This window comes from Polistes fuscatus, unplaced genomic scaffold (genome assembly GCF_010416935.1).
Source record: "Polistes fuscatus isolate 324 unplaced genomic scaffold, CU_Pfus_HIC Scaffold6, whole genome shotgun sequence".
Taxonomy (NCBI): domain Eukaryota; kingdom Metazoa; phylum Arthropoda; class Insecta; order Hymenoptera; family Vespidae; genus Polistes; species Polistes fuscatus.
The window spans coordinates 10816000-10832368 of NW_025113140.1; the positions used below are offsets into that span (position 1 = coordinate 10816000).

Genomic DNA, 16369 nt, shown 5'->3' on the forward strand with positions numbered 1-16369 from the left:
GATTGAGATTGATGTATCTACGTATACACGTATATGTATGCGTGAGATTAGGTGATCCCAACAGCAGGTTATTCACACACACTTTTTTCTTTTTTCATTGAATTTTAAACTGTGATACTTCACAAAAAAAAAATAATAATATCAGTTTTATCTTTGAAACGATGAAATCTAGATATTGTTATTCATTTTATTTATAATAATGCCAATTTGTATATTTCAATTTCTATCTAATTTGATTTCATTGATTTGTACAAAGTTAATTAATTATTAATTAATAATATCAATTTGTGTGATATTTTATTAATTATTTATTTTATTTTATATTGTTAGAATTATTAGAAAGAAATATATATTACAAGTTAAATAATAATATTTCATTTAAATCACTATCGTAATATTGCAAAATGCGTAAATCAATTATAAATTAATGTTTCTTTTTTCTTTTTACTATTATTTATAACATTGAATTAACACAAACCAAAATTATTATCATTTTCATTTAAGAAACATTAAATTTTATGGTATAATAATTAACAGAGAAAAAAGAAGCATAAGAAAAATATTTGTCTTTTCTTTTTCATTTCAATTCTACCGACAAGTAACAGATTTGAATAATCTATAAAATATATTCGAATTTTCATTATCTATTTCCTCTTCTTTCATTTTCCTTCGATGCTCTTTAAATTCCAACCATTTTATTTTCGTCTCGTCGTTCAATGGACTCCAATGTTTTGAAGGTCGAAATGTTTGAAAAATTATCTTAAAAAATTAATTATACAAATTATATGATATAATATATACTTCATAAAATAATAAAACAAATATACTTTATTATTTTTGTTTACCTCCGGAAAAGGTAAATGTCTATTTTTAAATATAGCGACCAATATCCATATAGGTATTTGCAATACAGCAATGGTAAAAACAATCCAACCGAAAACTAAAAAAAAAGAAATAACACAGAGTCATTATAAAATATTAAAAATAAAAAAAAAACCAGAGCATATATAATAAATATTTACCATAAGCTACGTCAGGATAAAAAAGACCATTGTAAGTTAACAATTCCAAATTAACCATGTTATAAATAAAAATCACAGTGATTATTCCAGGAGTTAAAATACTCCAACAGAATTTCCAAAAATTCGACAATCGTCGATTTAGCATAAATTCAACGTCGTCGAGAAGATTATTGACTCCTATAAAAAAAAAAAAGAAAAAAAAAATTCGTTCAATCATCCAAACGTAAATATAGTTTCATTTAATAATTTATTTAAAAAAAAAAAAAAAAAAAAAAGACAAATTCACCGTAACACCAAGAAACCACGATCATTTCAAAAATGGCTGGTATTAATGCAAGAAACGAAGTTGCATAATAATCTATGAACGTTACCATGAATTGTCCACCCTATAAGGAAGAAAAAAAGTAACCATAAATATATATATTTTTGTTAATTAAAAATTTAACTACCAATATTTTTTTCTTTTTTCCATATAATTATACCGGAGTGACGTATAATAATCCAATAAGAAATTCAAAGAAACATGTCCCAGCTGCAACATGCCAATGTTTCCAGCTTGGAAATTGATCATTGATGATCGATATTATACTAGAAGTAAGTCCAACTTCGCTACCAATTCCAAGAACAAAAATCATTACGAAAAATACAATGGCGAAAAATTGTGGTAAGAAATCGAACTTGACGATTGTTTCTGGGTAAGAAATAAATGCCAATCCTGTTCCACCACGTACCACAGAGCTAATATCTTTAGCTCCTAATTCGTGGCTAAGATTACCCAATATACCAAATATAGTACAGCCTGCTAAGAAACTGGTCATGGTGTCCAGAGTTGTCACTATCATTGCATCCCTAAAAACAATAAATTATAATAAAAAATAAATTTCAAAATATAATATTGCCAAAGTTAAATTCATTAATGTAATTTGTTTTAAATAATTATTAATTATCGTTATTAATGATAAATTTAAATAATCATTTTCGCAAAATAATGTGTAAAGATTTTAATGAAAAAAAAAAAAAAAGAAAAAGAATTTAATCGTGCATCAGTAAATCTCGAAATTACTAATTCTCAAAAGATCAATGTGGATTAGTCTTATCAATAAAATATTTATACCCATATTAAACGATACTGACCTATAAATATCATGATCAATCTTATTGTGAGACGCGAACATAACAACAGCACCGAAACAGACAGTCAATGAAAAAAAACATTGTGCAACTGCATTGTACCAGATACTGGGCGTTAACAATTTGTTCCAATTAGGAGTAATGAAATAAAGTATACCATTGGCTGAACCATCCAATGTAACAGCTCTGATCAATAATATAAACATTACAATGTAAGGAAATATGGCTGTGAAGTAAGCAGCCTTGCCAGAACTTTTGATACCACGAACGACAATAATAAATATACAAAGCCAGCTAACGAACAGGCAAATTGTCAAACGCCAATCAGGTAATCCAATTCCGTCGTCGATGTTCTTCTTTTCGTGTAGCACTTCCTTGCTAGGCATAGATAACTTTACAGATCATTGATTTATAAATATAGGTTCATTGATAGAAATATTATTTATATTAATACTAACTAAAAATATAATTCAGCTGAACTGAGATAAGTTACGTTGGAAAGGCTGGTACCATTTAAAAGAATTTCATTATCTTGTCCTTTCAAAGAATTCACACAGTATTTACCCCATTCCTTTTTACATTTACCCCATGGTAATTCTGATTGAAAACTTACGACCAAATAAAATAAAGTCAATGCCATTAGGGAACAATAATAAGATGTTAATGCCAACAGTGTAAGAAATTGGGCAATACCAATACCTGTGATAGAAAGAATAGTTAGAATCACATTAATCTAAACAAATTTAAAATTCCAATAAAAGAATATGAAATTGTAACCTTTGAAGGCAGGTGATATTTCCCAAATTTTGATAGCAGATTTACTAGAAAATTGACCCAAAATCATTTCTAACAAATAAAATGGTTTCCCAACAACGATGAGAATTATGATGTAAGGTATAAGAAATGCACCACCACCATTTTCGTAAGCAGTGAATGGAAATCTCCAAATATTTCCTAATCCAACAGACATGGCAATGCAGGACATCAAAAATTCTTTACCGTTTCCCCATTGTGCTCTTTCCACCTAATTAAACCAAACCTTATAAAAAAAAGAATGCAGCTTTTTTTTGTAAATATGAAAAAATAAAACAGAGAGAGAGAGAGAGAGAGAGATCACTTACGGTGTTTTCAGAAATCGAATTAGGATCGGTTCGATTGTTGTTATATACTGTGATATCATCCAAACTGAAAGCCTCGTTGGTGATTCCATTTTCAATGTTATACGTCTAAATATAATATATATAATATGTTTTATTAATATAATTAATTAACTATAAATTTATGATAATAACGGATGAAATTTATACAGGGTGAATCAAAAGTTTCTGGATAATTTTAAACGTCAATTACACTTGTTTGAAATACTTTAGGCTAATTTGTTTTTTTTTTTTTATAATCTAGAAACTTTCAACTCACCTTGTATAACTATTTCATCCACATGTCATATAAGAAGTATTAGCTAACTATCTAACAAACTATATATGTAATATACGTCAGCTTGATCACGAGTTTTAATCGTGAACAATGAACGCCAATAGAGCTACCAGTTACCACTTACTCGTTGATCAAGAGTCGTATCGAATGACGTTTTCGTTAGCCAAGCAGAAATATAATACATATTTTATGTAAAAGAAATATCGTATAACAATATCATGAATATCTATATGCATATATGTATCCCATCTTTGCTAAGTTAAGTAATAAGAAATACTTGCTACATATATACCTTTTTCCCCATGAATATCGAAGTACCTTCTTCCACTTGTGTATTTTCAAGATTGTGAAGTATGCGTGAAGTTTTATTGAAATTTACGTGCGGTATTTGTGATCTCTATAAAAAAAAAAATAAATTATTATTGTGTATAAAAAAACAAACTTAAATATAACTTTATTAATGTGATATGTGTTATTTTTATAAACAAATCTAATTAAGTAAATAATAAATTTGTGTATTTATGTGTGTGTATGGTGTTTTATAAAATAATATTTTTATGTTTATTATAATAATAATAATAATAATAATAATACATATTTTTAGGGAGCCAATTGGAGGTTTTTTTTAAATCTCTAAGTAAATTTAAAAATTTTTTTTCTAATAAACCAATTAGCGTGCAAAAGAAGGAAAGTTCCGTCAAGGATTACGTCGCGAATAGGACTGACAAAGTTTCACTCTATTCTCGTATTCCTGTAGATTAGATAATTATAATCCACCCGTTATTAAGATAACACAAGTAAACGAAAGAATTTTTAACATCAGTTTAAATGCATTTTTATTTTTCTTTTTTTTTACGAAAAAACGAAATAACAATTGACGTCGTTCATTGCACCGAAGTTTTTCTCTCTATTATACTATGAATAATTTGAAATCGCAATTTGAACTGATTTATGAAAGATTATTATTCACGTAACTTCAATCCTTAACTATGATTCATAATTAATCAGATAACGTTAGACAATCGTTAATAAACGCGTACATACGTACAGCTTTTCATTCATTTATGCACATTATAAATTTTTCTCACTGGTCTGAGAAAATATTAAATGCGCATGTTTTATATATATAAATTCCCCTCTTTTTTTCCTTTCTTAATTGTAAAAAAAAAAAAATGAAAGAGAGAGGGGATTATAAGAAAAGGATAAAACAACTATTGTACATAAGAAAAAAAATTCTATTTTTATAAACATTTCTGCTCCTAGTTTTATTCATGAAATATTAATCAAATTTGACACGCGACATAATTTTATTGATATTTATTTCATTTACTAATAAACGCTGAATAAATTTAGAAATTTGTGTTATCAAAATGAAAAACGTATCAGTCGGTAAAGTAATTTTGGCATTTGTTAATCAAAATTAAAATCGATTGATCTCATCGATCACGTAAAGAATGAAATTAGGCGTGGAAAAGAAACTGTTGTGATGATTTTTATTAGGTTGAATGACGATGGATAAAAATACAAATTTTCAAGACAAAATTCATCGTGAAAGAGTCATTTTGCAAAAGAAAGGACATCATGTTGAAGTTTCAGGAGCCTATAACAAAAGAGAACTTCGAAAACTTTTATTTTCATCTATTTCTCTTTTACAATCTGATGACAAAGACGTAAGTATATGTAAAAAATAAGTAAAATGAATTAAACCGTTCGAATAAAACGATTAAAAAGTGTTAACACATTTTTAGAAATGATTATTTTTATTTTTTCTTCATGATTGTAAGTATTCGCTTTTAAATAACGATTCAAACTTTTACGTTATTACTACAGTTTACTGTTAGGTATCAATGAAATTCCTAAAAATCTACGTAATATACTTTCGTCGGTACATTTCCACAGATTTGACTTTCACATTTCGATTAGATCCAATCTCTTACTTTAAGATTTCTCGATAGAGAACAGAGAGGATTTTAAAAAATAATATTAAACTGAGCCAAGTTGATCTCTTCAAGATAAAAGAAGATAAAATCGTGGAAATCAGTATTGAAGGTGAACAAATTTTGGAGCATCTTAGTCGAACAAAGAAAGATGCTAATAAAAATGAAGATGCGAGAAAAAATAAAGAAAAAAATAATATTTCCGAGAGCAGTAATAAAAAAAAGATAAAGGAAAAATCTTTAGGAGAACATTTACGTGAAAGGGGACTAAGTGATGGCCTAATCAAATCTTTATTAACTAATGGATTTACCGACGAATATATCAGGTTGGTATGCATAGACAAACAAATTTTGTTGTTGTTTTTTTTTTTAAACATTTTACTCAATATCGTGTAAATGAATTGAAAATAAAAAATTTGTGTTTCAGACTTTTGAAAGCCTTGGGTATCCCCGAAAACGAAATAGAACATTTGAAATTATTTTGGCAAAAGGGTTTTCACGATTCAACGAATTCCATGGAATCAGATGATATTTGTGTCTCCTCAAAGTCTACAATGTCCGATTATTATTTTTCATCCGAAGGTCTTTATTTAAAATATTTTTTTAGCGATGCTTTAATACGTGCTCTTCCAGAAATTGCTAAGAAAAAACCTTACGATCCGATTGAGTATCTTGGGTATTGGTTGCTTCATTTAAAGGTTTGTTTATATTGCAAAATTAATGATTTCAATTTATACCCAAATTATTTTTTTAATTATATTAAGTGTCTCATTTTTTAAACAACATGGCCAAATATATTTCTGATTATGTTACATGTTACAATTATTTGTCTATTATTTGTTCATATGTGAAATATATAAAAAATGTAATTTATTTTATTTCATAGATCTGCGAGGAACGAAGAAACAAGCAAAAAGAATTCGAAATGGAATTAATGATCGAAAGAGAAAAATACAAGATGATGGTTAGTGAATAATTATTGAATGATCTGTAGTAATTTAAATGAACTTGAAATATTTTTCTTCCAAAAGATAATGGAGGATAGAAAAATCATAAGAATGGAAAGCAGAGATGAAGAAGAAGAAAAAGAATTAACCGAAGATTGGAACTTCATAAATTATGAGATTATTTAATATCGTCTAATAAAAACAAACAAAAAAACACACACATGCTAATTATACTTTTTTCCGAAAGTAATTGAAGAAGTAAAGAAGAACTTCAGTTTTTTAAAATTTACGTATATTAAAAAAATATCCATTGAAAATTATTTTACAATTAATATTTATTAAGAGCTACGTAATGTTTAAACAAATGTACTATCGTTTAAATAATTATAAGACAATCGAAAAAATAAATTATTTAAGTTTACCCGTAGGAGAGAGGAAAAAATTCCGATATTTACTCGTAGGAATAAAAAATAATACTGATTCGTATAATTTGTTTTTTTTTTTTAATTACTGTTCACATATTATTTGAACATTGAAAATAATAAGTAAAAGACAAGAAATATTATAATAACTTAACTGTTCTTATTATAATCTATTTTACACGAAGTAATCGTCAAAATTAAATTATTTTTTATAAATAATAATTATTCATTTTCTTTTTTTTTTTACAGTAAAATGTGAATTTTACTGTAAAAATGGATGACTGAAATCCAAATTAATTTGTTATAATTTCTCTTTTGTTTTTATTTACATACTCTCTCTTTCTCTCTCTTTTTCATTTTATAATAACAACTTCTCTCCATTTCCTTCTTTAATTCTTAAAGATCACGTCAATTAATATAATACTGTTTAATAAGACATTAAAAAAAATGAATACGTAATAATAATATCTAAAGATTTAATTATAAATTATTTAAAAAAGACATCAAAGTGTGAAACGCTAAGATTTATGTAATAATATTAATTTCTTTTTATAACATGAAAAAATGAAAACGATTTAATTTTGTAAAATATTCATGGTATCGTGTAACATCTAAAAAAAAAAAATTTTTTAAGAAATTTAAATATATTAAATTATTTCAAAATTAATATTAATTATAATTTTATTCACAAAAATGTTAAAAAGGAAAAATAATTATTTACATATTTCATTATTTAAGCTCATTAATTATATTATATTATGAAATTTTTATTATTTTTTGTTCTTCAAAAATATATTCCTGAATTTCTTTGATTATATTTTTAATACTCTAAAAATGTAAAAAACAATTTGTCAGTCAAGAGATTTTTTTCCTTTTTAATCGATTTTCTTTTTTGTCAATAAAAATGTGTTTACGTGTGATGTGTGTATGTGTATACATATGCAAGTGCGAGGTGTTACAATAATACAAAAAATTCAATCTCTTTGTTACAATGAGATCATACGAGTTTCTCTTCTAAACAGAAAATAACATAAACAAATTGTTTCAATTGCGAGCAATTACGTTTTTCACGTTTTTTTCTCATCATTTCTTTATATTCCTTCCAATTGGCCAATTCTTGAATATTTCTTGGGCCCCATTCAGTTGAGGGACTGAAAGATTTTGTGAACATCTAAAATCAAAGAATTTATATATATTTTATATAGTATAATTTTATTTTATTTATTATTCGATTTTTTTTTTTAATATTCGTTTATGATAATATAATAAAATAATAATTTAAATTATATACTTTTAGCAAGCCCAAATTTCGTTTACACATCATCGTATATATCAACCAAAATGGTAATTGTATTATTCCAAATGCGAATAGTATCCATCCAGCAGCTAAAATTAATAATAATTTAAAATTTTAATTAATTTTAAATTTTATTACCCTATTTTATAAAAATAAATATAACGCGTGTGTAACATATGTTTAAAGTAAATATAATTATTTAAAAAATGATCAGATCAATTTTAAACTACTCTGCTTATTGTTATGATGAACATAATAAAAATAATAATAATAATATTATAGTAATACCATATGCACTTGGAGGATAAAAAACACCAGCATAAGTAAGTGGTGTTAGTCCAACAATAGTATAAATTAAAATAGTTGCAAGAAGTAGTGGTGTGATAAAACCCCAACAAATTCTCCAATAAATTGAAGGCCTTCTCTTCAACATGTATTCAACGTCGTCCAAGAAATTTTCTAATCCGTAAACCCAAAAAAATCCAGTAACTTCAAGTGTAGCCAATACGAACACGATAAAGGAACCAGCGTAGTAATCAACCAGACCTAGTATAAATTGACCACCCTATAAATAATTAACATTTTTTTTTCAATTATAATTATTAACTTATCAAAATATTGCATATTAATATTTATATACTATAATGAACACTAAACAATATTACACTAAAAATAATTATAGTAATAGATAAAAAAATATAATCTTACTAACCGGTGTGCAATAAACAATACCACATAGGAATCCAATAACAGATGTACTAAGTACAATATACCAATGCGTACAACTTGGAAACTGATCACTGATAATAGTGATTATTCCACCTACAAGCGCAATGGCACTCCCGATTCCAAGAACGAAGAGCATTAGAAAAAATAGCACTGAAAACAACTGTAACAAATGTAAATAACTTTGATCAGAAATTTACGATATAAATTTGAACTGTGATCGCATCGATGGATAGATCTCTTATTATTATCATAATTAAGCTTAATATTTCGTATTAATATTCGTAATATTTTATAAGTTTAATTATACTTCAATGATTTGTGTTTTACGAATACGATGATGACTATTCAACTATGTGAAACAAACTATTTAATGAAAGTATATTTTTTTTCAACGGTATAGCTTACAATTAGAAAGGAATGACCATTCCATATGAAATTATCTCGTATACCTTGAGAACACGAAGGAAGCATTTTTCTTAAATGACGAACGAACGAATAACGGTTATTATTTCTTCTCGTTGCTTATGAATTATTCAGAAATATATCATAAATGAATTTAACAAAAAGATTATTTTATAAAAAGAAATCTATCGATGATGAGAAAATCGTGTATCGTGATTAGTAAAACTTTCTCACATTTGGTAATATTGTAAATTTTGCGATAGCATCTGGGTAAGAAACAAAGGCCAAACCTGTCCCACCTCGGACAACATTGCTGATATCATCGGTGCCAAGTTCGTGAGCGAGATTACCAAGTATACCGAAAATAGTCAAACCGGCCATGAGACTAGTAAAGGTGTCTAAAGTAGTCACGACCATGACGTCTCTAAAATTTGAAAAGATTACAGTCAGGATTCTTCTTTGGTTTGTTTCACGAGACGAGTCAATGATTGATGTAAGGTACTTCAGTTATTGGTTGAAAAATCAATAGTGAATGAAGTAAATTAAACTGCAAATTTGCTCTAGTTATTTTGAATATTTGAATTTGTGCAATTATTATGCTGAAATACCTAAAAAGCTGTAAATACTGCCTCGATCATATCCCAATGATCGAATTGCATTTATTTAAATTTAATAATTCGAATCATTGAGCAGGCTTTTCTAGATTATATAATAAAAAAATTAATAACCTGTAAATATTGTGCCTGAAATCGTTGTAGGATGAATACATGACGACACCGCCGAAGCAAACCGACAATGAAAAGAAACACTGTGTAACAGCAGCGTACCAAACATTCGGATCAAACAGTTTGTCCCATTTAGGTTGGATAAAGAAGATTATACCATTGCTTGCTCCTTCCAAGGTAACTGCTCTAATCAGTAAAGCTATCATAATCACATAAGGAAATATAGCTAGGAAGTAAGCTGCCTTTCCCTGACTTTTAACACCACGTGCAAGGACAGCAAAGATGCTGCACCAGGCAACAAAAAGGCAGAGAGTTAATTTCCAATCGGGTAGACCCAAACCATTGTCGATATTAGGTATCTCTTTCAATACTGTTTTCCTGTATTAACAAACAAATATATATAATAATATTTGAATAGTATTTAGGTCCTATTAACTGTTGGATTAACATATAAAATATATATAATAGAATAAAACAATGATTATATTTTTGCAAATCAAATGACCATGGGCCAGTGTAATATCACGAGATTTGTTGAAGATTATTTCTAAACATTGTCGACAAATATGGTAATAATTGACGTTATTAACTTTTCTGATTTTTATCGAGATATATCCCCTTTTTTTAATACATTATGTCATAATGCATTTAAAGATTTATAATTTGATAGCATCTCGAGGATGTACTTACATGAGATATCAACGGGACACCTTCTATTAAACTTTAGTAAGTCGTGTTAAGCTGGCATAAGTAAGCAAGATAAAATCTTCTGTCAGACTTATATTATATCTGCACATCCATATAAATGAAACCTACTAATACATTCGCGGTAATAAGATATTTGCGTCCTGTAAAACCAGATCTCAAAACGTCAAGACTTTTTGCATAAATCATGTTTTTTTCTTTTTTCTTTTTGTTTGTAGATCCTTTCCCCCCAGACATTTATCATCTTTTTCTCGTTTTGATTCTTACCGTTCGTCTCGACGTTACAATGAGATTTTATCTTTACTGTTAGCGAGTAAGTAAAACAGCTACTCACGTGAAATAAAATTCAGCGGAACTTCTCAAGTGCGTACCATTACGAATTGTTGAATTTTCGGCCTTGATTGAATCAACGCAAGTATCTCCCCATTCGAGAAGACACGTTGACCAAGGAAGCTGGGATTGGAAGCTACCAATCAAATAATACAAGGTCATTGATATTAAGGAACAATAATATGTCCCAACTGCGACCATTGAAAACATTTGGGCCCAGCCAACACCACGAAAAGCTGGAACTGTTGTTAACATAAATTTAAAAAAAGAAAATAAAAAAAGGGAGAAAAAAAATTAATGTTAAAATATTTCGTTCCCTTAAATATTAATTAAAGTTAAAATTAAAGGAATGATTAGTTCATACCTGCTGACCACATTTTAACAGATGATCTACTGGTGAATTGGCCTAATATCATTTCCAAATAATAAAATGGTTTTCCAACGACGAAAAGAACGATTATGTAGGGTATTAGAAATACACCTCCGCCATTTTCGTATGCCGTGAATGGAAATCTCCAAACATTACCGAGACCAATCGACATTGCGATGCAAGACATGAGAAATTCTATACTGTTACCCCATGTTGCTCTTTCCACATTTCTTTCTATTATCGTCTGTCAAAATAATAATTTTTGTTTCTCATAATAATTCATAATAATTTTTCAAAAGAAAATCATTGCTCAGTGTTATAACGAAAAATACAAAAAGAAAATGATTTATATTTACTAATTCTTCCATCGCCAGTGTTGGTTGGGTAATTTTTCTATTATCATCGACGCCATAATTAATGTTAAAATTGTCGTCGTTCTAAAAAAATACATATTACAAAAATCTGTCGAACATTATTTGCATATTATTATTATTATTATTATTATTGTTATTAAATATTTCAAATGTGAACAGACCTTTTCGATTTGTGTCGAATTTTTAAGATTAACATTAGTCTGGCCGTTGCATATTCCATCATCTCCAACGAATGCAGCATTGTGTTTTCCTGCCTACAATAAATTAAAAAAAAAAATAATAAATACGTTAAAAAAAAAAGAACAAAAAGAAAAAGACACTCATTTAATACTCTCATTAAAATTGTTGAAACAAATTGAATAAAATTATATGAGATGAAAGAAAAAAAAAATTCAAAAGATACTATCAATTTTGTGCTTAACAATTCGATTACTTATTTTTCCAAACGGTTTATCATTATTATTTATATTATTATTATTATTATTATTATTATTATTATTATTTCAGTTCTTGTTGTTGTTGTTGTTGCTGTTATTGTTGTTATTGTTGTTATTACGATCGTGTCCTGTCGCAGCCAATTAAATCTAATAAAGGAAAAGAAATAAACCACAAAGGTCGTCGATCTTCGAGTAATAAAGGAAAATCTTCGCGTTCGTAGATCTTCAAGGACACTTTCTAAATATCTAACTTGAACGACTGTCGACAACTATTAAGTAAATTCTATTGCGAATTCAGCAAGTATACAAACGTGTGAGAGAAAAGTTGTTCAAGAAAAAGGAAACGATAATAGATCAGTCAATCGGGAATTACCAACGTTTATTTAAAAAAAAAAAAGAAAAAAAATCTAAAGGAAATACCATTCGATTAAACGACTCTAATCCACCATAATTTTACTGCCACATGCACGCAACGTACGCATAATCATTGCATGAACGACGATTATAGTAATATGGTTATTCTGTGGAAAAACCTATTTTATTATACGTTCTTATACAGTTATGGGACAATAACTCTACCTTGAATGATAGCTTCACTTTGATTTTCACTAATGGCTTGCTGAAATTGTCTTAACAATAAAAAAGAAGGTGACCATGAAATCTCCCCTACTCTACAACCTTACACACAAAAAATTGGCATCACAATATGTTTATGCCATTCAAATTCTGTACCTAACGTTATTTCATATTATTACAAATAACGGAGATATTCAAGGTGGACAAAGTAATTATCTTTAAATATGAATATCTCGAGAAAGAAAAAAAAATTTAAATATCGTACGTTTCATATTTATTATAACTACATTGATATTTTTTATGTATATTTAAACGTATCCACACCAGTAATATTCAATATCGCAAAAATATTCCGACTAAGGAACAAATATCTCTAACATATTTTTAAAATGGTGAAAATAAAAGATGGCGAACGAGAAAAAGAAAGAGAAAGAGAAAGAGAGAGAGAGAGAGAGAGAGAGAAATGATATGTCGGAAGTAAAGGTTTACTGAATGTGTTTTTTCGTCAACTATTTTGAATCATTTAATAATCCAAATTCTGCTCATAAAATCTTTCAAGAACTGAAGATAATTATTTTCACAATTAGTTTCTTCTTCTTATCTCTGTTATTGAACATTCTTAATTGATCTGTTTCTTTGATATTCTTCTTCCTACAACGAATCCTTAATCACAACAAATCCTTATGATAAAATCATTTTTAACCAGTTTACAAACACCACAATCATTTCTAATCGTAGCTACAACGTATCCAATTTGATGACCTTAGAGGTTTCCGGATTATTTTTCCTTTTTATTTCTTCTTTTTTTTATCTTTTATCTATCTTTTCATTTAACTTACTTTTCGTTCCCAAAAATATAAACCCTTATAATTATTTTCGCCGTCCCTAATTTTGATAATTAATCGCGAAATCGCGTTAACGAGTACAGAATAAAAATAAAAGTAAAATGTAGGATCTTTGAGATTACTCCTTTCACTATCCGTACGTAACTCTTATCGAAGTGGACATCGCAGACTTAAGTAACTCTCGTCCACGTAATTACGGGATGTTCAACACACCTAACTGACATAACTATTTTAATTATACATGGTGACCCCAAACGTTCAGAGAAACTGCTTATCTCAAATACTGTGAAACTTACTGAAATTATATTTCTTTTTTGTTTTATTTCATTTGAATAAAATTCTCTACAACTTTTTTCTGCTAAAAAAAAAAAGTACATACCGTTTCTCTAATATCAGTAATAATTTATAAAACAGCACTGATGTCGATTGAATTATTTAAGAGACCAATTTTTTTCTGATAGTATTAAATTGTGTAATCAAATTTTACAATTTAATCGGTACGTTTGCGACCACCTTGTATATACGTTTTTAAACTAGCGTAGTATAATTTACTGTGTGTATGTGTCATTTGAAAGAAATGAATCAATTTTACTCGACATTGACAAGGTTTAATCGACCATTCGAAATGTTTTATTGAATCAAAAACATAAAAAAAACAACCAAAATTGTGTAATAATGAAACGTTCTTTACCTAAAAATGGACGAGAAAGTGAAAAAGCAAGAACGATCACTTTCCTCTTTAACCAACAGTTTTGAAGACTTTTAAAAAGTAATAAAAAATGACAAGACTAAAATAATAATAAAAAATATTCAGAAAAAAGTTAGATCGTTCGTGTGAAAGCCTTTAGTTTTTTCTTTTATTTCAGAGCTCGATCATTATTATTATTCCGGTAGGATTGTTAGTATAACAGATCGTTTAACGTTATGTTTACTTAGTGAATCTAACAAGAAATCATATTTCCAAATTCGCATAAAGTTTGATGTACAATATTAATAAACCAGCTGTTAAAATGATTAATATTCACATAATTTTAAATGAATGTTAAATTTTGTAATGTCGATTATTATTTTTATTAATTATTAATTTTATTAATTTTCTGATAATTTCTATTTAACTTTGATAATAAGTGTTTGTCAAAGTGGTCGCATTATTTTTTCTTATTTCTATCTTTAGATAAGTATTAAGTAATTAAATCGACATGCTCGATATTTAATATTAAATCTACTTAATACCTAATGTTTAATGTTGATAGTTAATATAAACGTATATGTATACGACTTCTATTATTATTATTATTATTATTATTATTATTATTATTATTATTATTTCGTATATTTGCAAAATTACTTATTCCTTCGAAGAATTAATGTGGACCAATCATAAGATAACGATGTCTAATTTATTTCCAGAATTACCTACTTTTTTCTTTCGAAACATTTTGCTTAATTTTTAATTTTTTCACATTGCAAAAACAACAAGTCCGAAAAAAAATTTCAATAAGTGGTATATTGTAATTCATTTTTAAAATAAACCAAAGAACTTTTACTAAACCGCGTATTCATTCCTTACGTAAGATTTTAATCTTGAGATGATAATAATAATAATAATTATCATAAAAATAAAAAAATAAAAAAGGAAGAAAAAAAGATTTTCAACGCAACGTATGAGCAAACATTTCTTTTCTATGTTTCATTCTTCTTTTTCTTCTTCTTCTGTCTCTTTCAAGATAGACATAACAACGAGAATGTGAATATTATTCCTGAATGAACGAGGAACGTGCGTGATCAATCGATCGACCATAATGTTAATTTTTTGTCGTTCAAAACAAAAGTAACGATTACCACTAAGTCAAATATACACAAGCACAACGATGGAATGTATAATCTATTTTTTTATATAGACTACGATTTCCCAATCAATCGATTAAAAAAACCCTATTATCTTTCTTTTCTGACAATAAGATAACGTTATAAAATATTAACGAAAAACAAATAGATCTTAAAATTTAATGTTTTTTTATTATTGGAAAAATTTATCTCGTTAAATATTACATTAATTATTTATAAATATTGTTATTTTATCATATACACATAATTTAATTATATTATATGCAATTTAACACGTAAGAAACACAACACTTATTTTCATTAACAATTAGAAATAAAATTGAATCTGTGACTTTGTTTTTATTATATTTGCTATTAAAAATAATATATTTGCAATTACTTTCAATTGATTATAAAATAAACTTCGTATACAATAATGTAATAATTTTATAAAGTGTGTATATTAAAAAGAAGATATATAAACAATAAAATATTAAATAAAACATATATTAAATAAAAAAATGTATATACAAATTTTTATAATTACTACAAATGTAAAGTTGAATGAACATAAAATAATAAATTAAAAAGAAACAACAATTCTTTTTAAATATACCAAATGACTCTTACCTTTCCCATTTTTGTCTTCCAAAATAAAAATAAAATCAATAAATAATATCGAGACGTATCCTTGTTAAATTAATTAAAACGAAAACAAACAAAAGAGAACCAAAATGACCGATGGAGAACAAATGTAAACAAAAATGGTCGTCCTTGAAACGAATTAAAAAAAAAAATGAAAAAAGATTTGACGAGAAGATTTCGTAAACACGTGGGGGTTTATGTTTTTTTTTAAACT

General features: G+C 27.0%; 3 protein-coding genes across 4 annotated transcripts; 1 reads left to right on the plus strand and 2 right to left on the minus strand.

The window, feature by feature from the left end:
- Window positions 1–562: 562 nt before the first annotated feature.
- Window positions 563–4714, minus strand: LOC122523188 (sodium-dependent nutrient amino acid transporter 1-like). 2 transcript variants are annotated; one of them, XM_043644839.1, is made up of 11 exons: window positions 4182–4714; window positions 3880–3984; window positions 3275–3379; window positions 2931–3177; window positions 2612–2852; window positions 2157–2531; window positions 1505–1871; window positions 1309–1408; window positions 1023–1199; window positions 846–940; window positions 563–759 (listed from the first exon to the last, which is right to left on the minus strand). In XM_043644839.1, the coding sequence occupies exons 2-11, from the start codon at window positions 3889–3891 to the stop codon at window positions 589–591; spliced, it is 1890 nt and encodes a 629-aa protein (XP_043500774.1). In that variant the 5' UTR covers window positions 3892–3984; window positions 4182–4714; the 3' UTR covers window positions 563–588. The 2 variants fall into 2 exon arrangements, with proteins under 2 accessions (XP_043500774.1, XP_043500776.1); XM_043644841.1 differs by having other exon boundaries at window positions 4636–4671.
- A 384-nt stretch (window positions 4715–5098) lies between these two features.
- Window positions 5099–6689, plus strand: LOC122523329. Its single transcript, XM_043645004.1, has 5 exons — window positions 5099–5257; window positions 5543–5850; window positions 5952–6222; window positions 6411–6488; window positions 6556–6689. The coding sequence occupies exons 1-5, from the start codon at window positions 5099–5101 to the stop codon at window positions 6655–6657; spliced, it is 918 nt and encodes a 305-aa protein (XP_043500939.1). The 3' UTR covers window positions 6658–6689.
- Window positions 6690–7800: 1111 nt separating this feature from the next.
- LOC122523282 (sodium-dependent nutrient amino acid transporter 1-like) lies at window positions 7801–16203 on the minus strand. The gene is made up of 11 exons (XM_043644945.1): window positions 16141–16203; window positions 11987–12079; window positions 11808–11888; window positions 11446–11695; window positions 11086–11323; window positions 10050–10424; window positions 9556–9745; window positions 8903–9079; window positions 8479–8755; window positions 8185–8279; window positions 7801–8064 (listed from the first exon to the last, which is right to left on the minus strand). Exons 1-11 carry the CDS (start codon window positions 16147–16149, stop codon window positions 7891–7893), a joined length of 1959 nt encoding a protein of 652 aa, XP_043500880.1. The 5' UTR covers window positions 16150–16203; the 3' UTR covers window positions 7801–7890.
- Window positions 16204–16369: the final 166 nt, after the last annotated feature.